The sequence below is a fragment of the Oncorhynchus gorbuscha genome, linkage group LG15, assembly GCF_021184085.1.
Source record: "Oncorhynchus gorbuscha isolate QuinsamMale2020 ecotype Even-year linkage group LG15, OgorEven_v1.0, whole genome shotgun sequence".
In the NCBI taxonomy this organism is placed as follows: Eukaryota; Metazoa; Chordata; class Actinopteri; order Salmoniformes; family Salmonidae; genus Oncorhynchus; species Oncorhynchus gorbuscha.
In genome coordinates this window covers 25284241-25296543 of record NC_060187.1, presented here as the reverse complement: position 1 = coordinate 25296543, position 12303 = coordinate 25284241, and the positions used below count along the sequence as shown (strand labels likewise).

Here is a 12303-nt window from a genome sequence, read left to right as displayed (position 1 = left end):
ATCCGCCATGTTGGAGTCAACAGAAACCAGAAATCACATTATAAATATTCCCTTACCTTTGATGATCTTCATCAGAATGCACTCCCAGGAATCCTAGTTCCACAATAAATGCTTGATTTGTTCGATAATGTCAATTATTTATGTCCAAGTAGCTACTTGTTAGGGCATTAGGTACACATATCCAAACGCTCGTGCAGGTCCAGCATAACTTCGGACAAAAACTTCAAAAAGTTATATTACAGGTTGAAGAAACATTTCAAACTAAGTATAGAATCAATCACTATCATAAATCTTCAAAAACGAGAATTCCTTTGTTTCTAGAGAAGCCATGGAACGCAGGTCGATATCATGTGAAATGCGCGTGACCAGGAAATGCCTCTCTGCCAGTAATCTTATTCATTCAGTTCTTATTCAGCCCCACAACACAGTAGAAGCCTCATTCAAGTTTCTAAAGATGGTTGACATCTAGTGGAATCCATTGGAAGTGCTACTTCATCCATATCCCACTGTGAATTCAATAGGGCCTGGGTTGAAAATCGACCAACCTCAGATTTCTCACTTCCTGTTTGGATTTCCTAGTGGGCGTTTTCCTAATGAACGTCATGCATATTCAGCAAGGCACAAATGGTCTTCATTCTCTTTGGAGGTGGCTAGCTAGCTTGTCCCAAGTAGATATTTGGCTAGCTAATTCACTTTTTTTTTAAATACGCACATTTATTTGCAAGTTTTCCCACTAATATTAAGTTACTCCTGTGATTCAGCTTTTTTTCACAATAGAAACATATCTCATCAACAAATACCTTGTTTACTGTAAAATGGAAGGGTGTTACATCCTTTTCCCAGTTTTCAACAGACGTTGAAAGGTATGTAATAAACAATGAGAAGATGCATTTGGAGTAATTATTGCATGGTGAGTCACGCGTCCTTGGCTGTGTAATCAGTAATGTGCTGTATCCATGACTACCCATCGAATCAATCGGCAAAGCAATGATCACTGATAGATAAAACATGCTAGCTACCAGTAATGAAACACATTTATAGTTGGGTTTAACACAACTAAGTAAACACACCCCATTCCGTACAAATGTGCGCAACCGCAACATTCAAACGAGGCTACAAAGAAAACTAATGGGACTGTAGCGACTGTGTTGACGTCAAAATCAGGGGTGTGAACTAGGTTTCTATTCAAGCGTTGATCAACATGGTAATGGCTCTATAGTATTGGAGAAAACTTGATAAAACTGACCCTCTGTTACATATTGACGTGTCATGTCGTAACGTATCGCACGCATAAAGCAACTATTTCTGTCTTACAATCTCTCTCCACCAGGTGTAGCACTTCTATCATCCTTTAAAAACAATAAATTGACAGTGACGGGGGTAAGGGGGGATACTCAAAGCCGCTGTTTACTTATAAGATCACTTTGGCACCGCCCTAAAAAACCTGATTCAAATTCGACACAAACCTTCAAATAGGTATGTAATGACACATTATATAACCTCTTTATCGTGTTTTATTTACTTTTTAGAGGCGATAAGGTGATAAGTTGGACAGATCGAGTGAAAAAAAAGCAATTGTCCCACACAAATCTCTCCTTCTCACTATCACGCATTAGTTTCGCTTCCCCACCCGCCATTTTTTTTAACAGACGGGGCTCATTGCCTGCTTGAATTATGCAGAAACGGGCAACGTGGGGCTCATGTAATTGATTCTGTTGGAAAGAGGAGTAATTGTGCTTTATAATTGTATTGACATTACAGTTGATCTGGAAATATGAAGTTTTTGGGTCACTAAAATAAGGGCAATTGTACGAACCAAGGCGATGTATGAGTTTACGTTAGCATGAGGCAGCATTTACCAATGTGCCCAGCCATATTACTATTCTGTAATGAAACAGGGAGGACCCCATCTGACTGACTTCTGATAGACCAATAAACGCGACATTGAAAAACCCATCTCGACACTTGATCCCACCTACTCGGCTCACTTGCCTTCCATTGAAAACGACAGGATGTAGTCGTTAGATAGGTGTGACTGACACGCCTGTCTAGCTAAATCGACAACACACATAAATTCGCTCAACTTCAAGGCTAGCTAGCTAACTGAACAAAAAGGTGACTCTGAGTGAAGTTGCTAGCTAGCCATTGTATTTCAGCCCGCCTTGAGTTAGCTAACGTTACCCAATATCGTTAACTAGCAACCATGCCAAACATTAACTAGCTAATGTTAGCTATAACGAGTCTGCAGTCAGGCAGCAGCAGAAGATACAAAAAACGATTAGCAAGTAAATGTTACATGTATTGAGTCCCACTTACCAGGTGAATAACTAGATTTCCAGCTCCCGTTGTCTTGCCTGGACATCTCCAACGTTAAGCGCCTGAATGAGAAATTGTGTATTGTGCCCAATATTGAATGCGTATGCACCCCAGGTGGTATATGCAACTGGGTCCCAGAGACAACCTCTGACCATATTCACGCCAGATAGCCCACTGGGGACCTATGTTGCCAACATGGGTTTGCCTGTGTGTGACCAAACTGGTTAACCCGACTAGGTTCCAATCATAATTCCTGAAAAAATAACACCAGATGACTAAATTACAGCCCAAAAAAAAAAAGAATTTGAGGCCCATTTCTGGCCCAAAATATATAAACCTTTTACGACAGTGGGCTAAATAAGGTTCACACAGAGTGTTTATTTGTAGCCTTAAACAAATCTACTTTGAAACAAAAGTATACACCTCACACACATGGTTATTATGGGCTTAAAAGAAAGAAGACACCTGTACCATGTCAGATATAGAGCTCAGTTTTTATATTTGTTACTTTTACCTTCGAGGTCAAACAACCATTATCTCTGGTTTGGAACATTGCTTTCTCAGTCAGAACATTGCCTGGTGCTCCACTAAAGGGAATGTACATCTGTGAGTCCATGCTGAAGAGGCTTCATCAAAATAGTCCCGAGTACCCCTCTTCATTATCCCCAATGCATTGAACAGCTCCCAGCATTTGCCTACAAACTAGCTTTATTGATACTCCTCGGCTGGGACTAATGGACATTTTGTTACAAATAAGATCAGATCTAACTTAAATACAAATTCAGCAGCTCTGAGTTCCACCTGCGCTAGGTCCACTCCTCACTGATGACATTTAAATAACCATGACTTGGACACTTGTCATCAAGACATTGGCTGATTAAAAGACATCTTCAAAATTACATTTTCTAAATCAGATAATTATTCTTATCACATTTGTAGTGGGTACTATGCAATATTGTGTAGTCTACCAACAAATTAATTACTTGAATAGTTACCATGTCGTTGCATTGCATGTATTAGTGACAGTACTTTAAAAGTGTTACCTCAACATTATCTAAATTAAATCATACAACTGGTTTTACATAATCTCAGCAGGATTATGAACCATTGTGGATATGTTAGATGGCTGACGTGGTTGTAGCAGCTGAGGAGTGTCAATAATGCTAGTTCGGTAGGCATATGATATATGCTGAGAACTGTTCTGCCATAATGCTAGTTTGATTTATATCATTGGTTGCAAACTTAGATGACTTGATCAAACAATAATAACTAACAAGGCTTTATGACTCTATATTACGTAGATGCTCTCACACTATCTCTCTTTTATTTCCTGTTTCCAAGAACTAGCTTCCAGTTCACACCATATGAAACAAAAGCTCAGATAGTCTACACAATGCACATACAATGCACAGTTATTAGCTGGCAGGAACATTTGGTGTTCCTGGTGATTTGGAATACATCCCAAAACGGTTGCCTTGGTGACCCAATTACTGTAAAGTTAATGTCACTGCCGATTGGGTTTAATGAAAATAATCCCAGCCTCATAATAATCATAGTAATGATAGAGTATGAGCAAACATGTTCTATCATCATCCGAAGATGACCGTTGTATTGCATGTCTGATATCCTGTTACACTGAAATGGATGTTGTCTAGCTTAGTAAGGAGAGGCTCTGATCGGTATTATGAATAGTAAATATATAGAAAATGATCGCTAAATTACATATTTTGTGCTACTTAGTTATTAACTACAGTATATAGTGAACATTTTATTAAATGGCATGTTGCCAGTGTTGTACTACGCAGGCATAATCATGTACTGATCACCACAGTTGGGTAGGCTACTTTATGAATGTAATCCGTTACATTTTGCTGGTGACGTAACTACTGTAGTTACCTGTCCAAAATTGTTATCAGTACCATAACTTTTGGATTAGCCATATTTAGTAATGTAATCTGATTACTTTCAGTTCCTTTGGGATTGCTTTCCGTCTAAGAAGTATTAGAAGAAGACTAAAATGATCCATCAAACACATTTGATGTGTCATCACAGTGATCTGAATTGTGGTCAGACTCGCTGAGGTGGAGCAAACTTAAACTTGTGCCTTCTGTAGGGTGGCAAGTAGCCTAGTGGTTAGAGCATTGGGCAAGTAACCGAAAAGTTGCTGGTTTGAATACCTAGGCCAACAATATAAAAAATCTCTTTATGTGCCCTTGAGCAAGGCACATAACCCTAATTTTCTCCAGGGGTGCAGTACAACTATGGCTGACCCTGTAAAATAACAACCTATGTGGTGTATGTGACAATAAAGCACAATTTATTTTCAATGCTGAATGAATGTCATTGAGAAAACATAAAGGTGTTAATGTATTAACATAAAGGTGTTAATGTATTAACATAAAGGTGTTAATGTATTAACATAAAGGTGTTAATGTATTAACATAAAGGTGTTAATGTATTTTTCCCCGCATACATTACCAGCAAAAGTATCTGTAATATGATTACCATAATTTTGCTGGTAACGTAACTGATTACAGTTACAGTTCTTTTGTAGTCTGATTACTCCCCAACCCTGCTGATCACAACCTACTATTCAGTTACCTCATCAATAATATAATAAATAATAATAATATATGCCATTTAGCAGACGCTTTTATCCAAAGCGACTTACAGTCATGTGTGCATACATTCTACGTATGGGTGGTCCCGGGGATCGAACCCACTACCCTGGCGTTACAAGCGCCATGCTCTACCAACTGAGCTACAGAAGGACCACCCATCAATATAGTGAACTGACTCAAAAGTGATATTGGAAGTGATATTATGTACGACAGACACTGTTTTAATATTGTGGTTTTGTTTTTTATTCAAATAACTTATATTTTTTTTACAGTAAAAAACATCACAAATCAGATAACAGTAGAAATATATTGCACAGTTTTTCATCATTTGTTGGTCTTGTCAAACAGAATATTTAACACAGAGACAACAGAACAGAGTAGAAACAAATCAATAGAATAAATACTCAGTTCCCATAAACATTAAAAAAGCATGTAGAAAACATGCCTAGTCATGAACACAGTGTTAGACATTGATGCAGTAGACTGGGACACTATAACAGTGTGCCTTTGATTGCAAATGTCCAACTTGTCAATGCATCCTTTATCACCCTTCCTTCAGCCCACTCTGTATCTCTGTACATTCACTGATGATAGTCGACATCATGTGTTGATATTGCCACCACAGTTCTTGTTCAAGTCTCATCTTCCATCCTCATGGGGTATCACTTTTCTCTTTCTCTCCTTCAGAGCTTTATGGTGATTGACTCTCATCATCTTTCAGAGTAGCTGGCACCAGAACCTCTGGTTCATGACGAGACATTCGTCCATCTGTACAATTCCCGTCTTGAGGTTTCACACACGGTCAATGCTCATGGGCGATGCATTCATTTTCTTATTTAAAATTTCAGACGACCACAGTAGGTCCTCTATTACTAATTCACGCCTTCTTGGAGATGGATGTGCACTTTGCACGGAGCTGGCTGATCAGGTCTTTGTAAGCTGGGGAACGAAGGAAGCGAGGGTAGCAGTCCTTGGCCATGAGAAGGTAGATCCTATGCTGGGCCATGTCGAAACAGGATGTAGATGGATCTTTCAGGTTGGCCCTGGTGATGTCACGAGTCTCGTGGTCAATGTTCACCTGCAGAGAGATAATGGAGAGAGGGAGGTTAGTCATCTGCTGCAGTTTGAATGAAGTTTTTTTATTTTCACTTTTGAGTTATAATTAAGATTATTGAACGTGGGATGCTATGCAAATTCCATAGGTGAGGGAGAGTAAAGTAAGCTGTTGAGGGATGCATACCTCTCGGGGTGCGTCGGTGCAGATGAACTCATCATAGATTCTCTGGGCTTTTGCCGCCAGCTTGGCAGCAGACTTAGTGCTCCTGAAGTCCTCACAGGCAACATAGAATGCAATGTTCTCCTCACTGAACTCTGACACCAGGAAAGCTGTAAAGGCCATCAGTCCATCTGATAAAGAGAGAGAGAAAGAGCGAGAGAGATTCATATTGGTACAGTGCAATAACAATGATGCTGTGCAGTGGGCTATCCTAGCATCTGTGTCCTTGCATTATCTGCTGTGTGTCTGTACACGTGTATGCATGTGTCTATATCTTGTGGTATAGCCACCAGCACAGTGCCTGCACGTGTGTTCTAATCTACAGTAGCGGCTGTGTGATGTGGTGAGGATCAAGTCTTCTCTTATCTTCGTAATTAGCGAGCTCCCAGTAATACTGGGGCTAAAATCTGGGGCTAAAATTGGACAAAATGTCCCTCTCTAATCTTAAAGGATTATTTATGTCGGAACTAGGCTAATCGTGTATATGTTTGCATGTGTTTTTGCAGTGTCTTCAGAGTAAGGTTTACTTACGTTTACTGGACAACAGCTTTTCGAAAGACTCTTTCCACCTCATACATTGTTCCAGAGTAGGTCTAGTTTTGCCTATTTTGCAGTTTGCTAGACTCCAGTCGGGTTTTTGCAGAAAGCTGCCCAGCTTTGCTTTTAGTTCCTTGGCCCTAGAGAGAGAGAATAACATCATAGGTTAGATAAATACTCCACAAGCCCTTGAATTGTGTCCTTGTTGAGCACAATATTTTGCTACAAACTAGTCACACAAAAATAGACACGTCTCCGCACTGCAAGGTCTAAATTTAGAATCTACCAAAACCACCTTCACTTTCACCATTACAGAAGCTACAACACCCAATAATGATCCCCTTTAATCCTCTAATCCAAATGCCAGAGACAGCAACAGTAAACCTGTGGATGGTAAAAAAAAATTCTATATACCTTTCCAGGCAGGTGGTAGGCAATAATGCTAGTCCTTTGCACATAGTTGCTGTGGGTGATAGAGAGCGATAGCAAGATAGGTAGATGTGTAGCAGCTGAACTGATATCAACAGAGTGTGTCTGCATTGAGGGAGCAGAGAGCTTTTATCCTCCAGCCTGTGACTCATCATCAGCCTGCTCAGCCAATGACACGGCCTGAGGACTCTGCGTGTGTGTGTGTGAGAGAGAGAGAGAGAGAGAGAGAGAGAGAGAGAGAGAGAGAGAGAGAGAGAGAGAGAGAGAGAGAGAGAGAGAGAGAGAGAGAGAGAGAGAGAGAGAGAGAGAGAGAGAGAGAGAGAGATAGAGAGAGAGATAGGGAGAGATAGGGAGAGAGAGATAGGGAAGGAGGAAAAGGAATAGGAAGGGATTGAGGGTGGAAAGGAAGGAAGGGGAGAGAGAACGAGAGAGGGATAGAGAGGAGAGAGGGAGCGAGAGATCGAGGAGGATGAAGCTGGGAAATGACTGTGTGACCTAATGATAAAAGCTTCTGATATTTTTTTATATATATTTTTAGACGTGAAATCACACGTCCTTCATGTTGTTTGTTTTCTTTCTGCTGCCTGAAAACATGTTATTGTCTAATTGGACAAAATTAATCTCCCACTTGGGCCAGTGGGCATTTGTGTGTGTGTGTGTCCATTTCAGGGTGTGTGTGCATCTATTCATATGTGTGCGTGCATGTGTTCAGTTCATGTGTGTATGTGTGGCAGTGCTTACTAACCATAAGGAAGAGGTGCCAACATGTGCACTGTTATATCCGCCACCTGTTGGATGTCAGCGCAATTATTATGCTCTTCCTTTGTCTGCTGTATTTTTGTTAACCTTTATTTGACTAGGCAAAGTCTGGGGCAGCTGTTTTGTCTGCTGTTAATGATCACTGCTTGGACACAAACACACAGGAGATAACAGGGAAGATAAGATGAGAATACAGTAATAATACTACATCTTACAACGGAGGAATTACCCCTCAACAAAGATGATCTCATAGATATAAAAAGTCCAGGGCCTGTTTCAGGGAAGGAAATGTGGTTTGATTATTTTGTAAAGTTTAATGCTCATCACAACATTTGATTGGATAAACAATACCAGTAAAAATGATTTTTACTAAGCATACCATGGATCATTTTGCTACTTGATTTAGAATTTTTGGACCCCTGTTGGTATCAATTTTTCTTACTTTCTTATTTGATTAAATATTGAATTTGACCTTACTGCTATTAGCCCATAGAAACACATTGAATAACATATTTAGACATGGCAAACAGATAGTAAAAAAATAGATCAGAAAGAAGTTTGTGTGGAAGTGTCTCTCCTATATCTGAGCGCTATAAGTCAGGAAACAGACTGCCATAAGACTCCTGAACAGCTAATCAAAGGGCTACCCAGACCCCTCTTTTACGCTGCTGCTACTCTCTGTTTATAATCTATGCATAGTCACTTTAACTCTACCTACATGTACTGTACATATTACCTCAATTCCCAACTAACCGGTGTCCCCGCATATTGACTCTGTACTGGAACTCCCTGTATACAGCCTCGCTTGTTATTTTACTGCTGCTGTTTAATTTTTTGTTGCTTTTATTTTCTATTTTCATTTTTTTTACTTAACACTTATTAAAAAAACTTCTTAAAGCATTGTTGGTTAAGGGCTTGTAAGTAAGAATTTCAATGTCAGGTCTACGACACCTGTTGTATTTGGTGCATGTGACAAATAAAATTGGATTTGATTTGATATGTATATAATTCAACCCATGTTTAACCCCTTTTTTTGGGGCACTAAACTACTTCCATATATTATAATTCCATAAATTGTTTTAACTAGTACTAGGCCACCTTGTGAGGCTTGTGGGTGTCTTAGAGGAAAACAACCAACATGTACTGTATGAGTCTCATCTTTCCATAGTGGGGACATATTAGTTTGGAGCGGTTTGGAGCTTCAGACGTTTCCGTGAAAAGACCCATTTTCGGGACCTCTCCTGCTCTGACAAACACTGCTGTAGCTCTTGCACCGTCCACTGCAGATGCAGAAGGCTGACATCGGCGGATGCGGTGGATTGAGATGCAGCCCATGCAAATCAACAGATATCTCTAGCTACCTCTTAGATGTAAGGTCCCCTTTTTAGGGGCCTTGCGTGGTTCTGGTACCGGTTCCGACTGACCAACATTTACGCTTACAAATTGATCTGCGGATTATAAATTGATCTGTAGATCGAAATGGTTTGCATTTAGCGATAGCCCTGGTTCTCACAGACTAGTAATCTTTTTTTCTGAGCCTGTGTGACATAGGATGTGAAATCTGAAACCACTTGAAGCTGGCATGTCCCTCCTACCATTTTGTTTGCTCTTCCAACTGTCCATCAACTCCTGACTGAACCCTACAACACAGCCACTGACAAAGCACATACCTGCAATCGTTACATCGTAGCAAGAGAGTGTGTTTTCATCAGGATAGCACATTCATGGATCAATTTATGGCCATTAATCAAAAATATTGTAAACACAAAAACGGAAGACGATTTCCTAACGAGTTCAGGAAGCAAAGCAGGAGCTCTGTGAGACGTTCACAGCGATGGGGACGACATTTTGATCAAGACGGAGCTTTAGAAAATATGCAGATTTTCTCTAACTAAACATAAAATATGTATTTTACAATTATAAGTAAGGTGAAATCTTATTGTCGTTTTATAATTTGATTATGCTATATTTAGAAAGTGACCACCTCAGCAATGTAAATGTAAATCAGAAAGGTGATATTTTAACCTTTCTTTGAGTATGCAGAATTGCTAGTTATTGTTTATGGCCCTCTCATGATAAATGATTCCTTTTGGGGATTACGTAGATTACATTTAGTTACGTTTAACTGGTTTAAAACCGATGGATATAGATGGTTTTTTAATTATTATGCTAATTAGATTTCCGCATTGACTTTAGGGGGTTTAAAAAATAATGCTCAGGTACTATTTAAAAGAAAGTAAAAAATATCATAAAAAAACTTCAGAAGGGTTCTAAGTAGAACCTTCTTGCCTTCCAAAAATCATCAAAGAACCCTTTCTTCCTAAAATAGTTCTTAGGATTTTAAAGGTTCTAGGTAAAACCCTTTGCCTTACAAAGAACACTACTCTTCCAAAAAGCGTTCTTCAGATGAAAATCGTTCTTGGTAGAACCCTAACCCTTCGCGAAGAACCCTTTTGGAAACACTTATTTCTAGGAGTATCTTCATAACGTCGTCAGATAGATGCATCATTTGTATTACCCATCCTTCTTATACGATCGTAGAGAAAATAAACATTTGACTGTGCAATACACAAACATAATGACTGCACAATGCACAAATGCCATTTTTTATTGCAGCATTAATCAAGGTTAGTTTGCATTGATGAGGATGATTCACCTGCATCATCAGTGTATGGCTCTTAAAATAGACCATGGGGACTGTATGGGTATACCACGGGGAACATTCTGGTAAAAGACCATTCAATTTCATTTGAGGGAATAAAAGGTCTCTCCGGTTCCTAGAAAAGCCTGGGAGAACCTGTCCACACACAGACACAGAGTTATCATTGTGATGTCATCACACACAAAGGCCTGTCTGTTCTAACATCGGAGAACGAAGGAGGAAAGAAGTGTCTGGAAGGAAATAATACTGTGCTTGTTGTGTAAGGTGTGGGAATTACAAAAGGAACTCTCCGGAAGCTGTGAAGAAGCTGTCCTTGAGGTCTGACGCTGTCTTCTCTAAGGTTGGAGTTGCCTGGGTGATGTAAGCTAGGGTACTTTCTTCTATTCTTTACTTGGTTGCTATTTGCTCAAGCAGGAGGTGTGGAGGGAGGACATAGCCCTCTGTATTTTCTTTCCAAATCTCTCTTTCTATCTGTCTTGCTGCACCCTCTCAGACGTATTTTTGTTACCGGTTAAATGTGCCACTCACGATTTAATTGGCAATTTAATTGACACTGAAACATCACACTGGGAGAAACTACCAGACAATAAGAGTTATTCTTTCCACTACAATGCATCTCCTCCTGTAACATACTCTACATAGAAGCCTACAGCACTGGCATATACACAAGTAATTCAAGATTTATGCTAGGATAATGGTTTCTTCATAGAGGTGAAGATCAGTTATTGGAAGCCAAAACAATAAGGGATGCTTTACCCAGGTCCAGTAGCAGTTCATAGTAGCCTTTCAGTCTTTGGTTGGGATTCTGAAAATATACACAAGCAACTGATACTCTGCAACAGTTAGATGCTCAATATAACACACTCACAAAGATCTGATTTGTTAGAAGATCCCCTGATAAGGACCTATTCTGGGTATACAGTACCCTAACCCTGCAGACAAGCAGAGGAGTAGACAAGATATGACCCAAAGATATACGTTCACAAAACAGACAGTCATTGAGAAGAACTGTCACACATAATTTCATGCCTCCAAAGGGAAATATTAATTGAAAGCATCTTTCTTCTTTTATCAATTCTGTTCTGGTCTTCCATGAAATGTTCTCGATAATCTCCTGACTTAGCTTCTCTGAACAGGTTTGCTGGCGTTTTGTAGTTTTCCTGTGTAGCAGCTGAGGGTGTTATTCTGTGCCAAATACCCATCTGTTTACCTAACTGTATATGTTCATCAATGGACTAATAATGTTTTATCATCCTGAAGTTTTTTGACACCGCAAAGCCGAACAACACTGCATAAAACCTAAATTGACATTTCAGTTCAGGGCGGAATACAGTATCACACAAGTATTATCTGTGGTAATTATTCTTCTCTCCTTGTGTGACACCATGAGGGGTAGCTGTTGAGGACAAGTACCTTACAGTACCTCTCCATACCTTCTTAGTCACATTTGGTATCAGACCACCTGACCTCACCTTACTTAGGTGCTAGGTATCATCATTCTACATTACGCAGCCCATAGGTATTACAACATATTCTACGTTACCTACCCCTGGGTATCATAATTCTACATTACCTAGCCCCTTGGTATAATTACTCTACCTTATGTAGCCCCTAGGTATAATCAGTCTACCTTATGTAGCTCCTAGGTATCATTACTCTACATTATGTATCCCAGTTGGGATAATCACTCTACCTTATGTAGC

At 39.6% G+C, this 12303-nt stretch overlaps 1 protein-coding gene across 1 annotated transcript; it reads right to left on the bottom strand.

Moving 5' to 3' along the window:
* Positions 1-5156: 5156 nt before the first annotated feature.
* rgs16 (regulator of G protein signaling 16) lies at positions 5157-7300 on the bottom strand. Its single transcript, XM_046301069.1, has 4 exons — positions 7165-7300; positions 6745-6890; positions 6178-6344; positions 5157-6015 (listed from the first exon to the last, which is right to left on the bottom strand). Exons 1-4 carry the CDS (start codon positions 7206-7208, stop codon positions 5815-5817), a joined length of 558 nt encoding a protein of 185 aa, XP_046157025.1. The 5' UTR covers positions 7209-7300; the 3' UTR covers positions 5157-5814.
* Positions 7301-12303: the final 5003 nt, after the last annotated feature.

What these genes read in the sequence shown, in the direction of transcription:
- rgs16 (XM_046301069.1), bottom strand. Translation starts at nt 7,208, where the DNA reads ATGTGCAAAGGACTAGCATTATTGCCTACCACCTGCCTGGAAAG. An exon ending in AAAGCTGTTGTCCAGTAAAC is followed by an intron (nt 6,345 to 6,744) that starts GTAAGTAAACCT and finishes TCTCTTTATCAG; the next exon opens with ATGGACTGATGGCCTTTACA. An exon ending in GCACCGACGCACCCCGAGAG is followed by an intron (nt 6,016 to 6,177) that starts GTATGCATCCCT and finishes ATCTCTCTGCAG; the next exon opens with GTGAACATTGACCACGAGAC.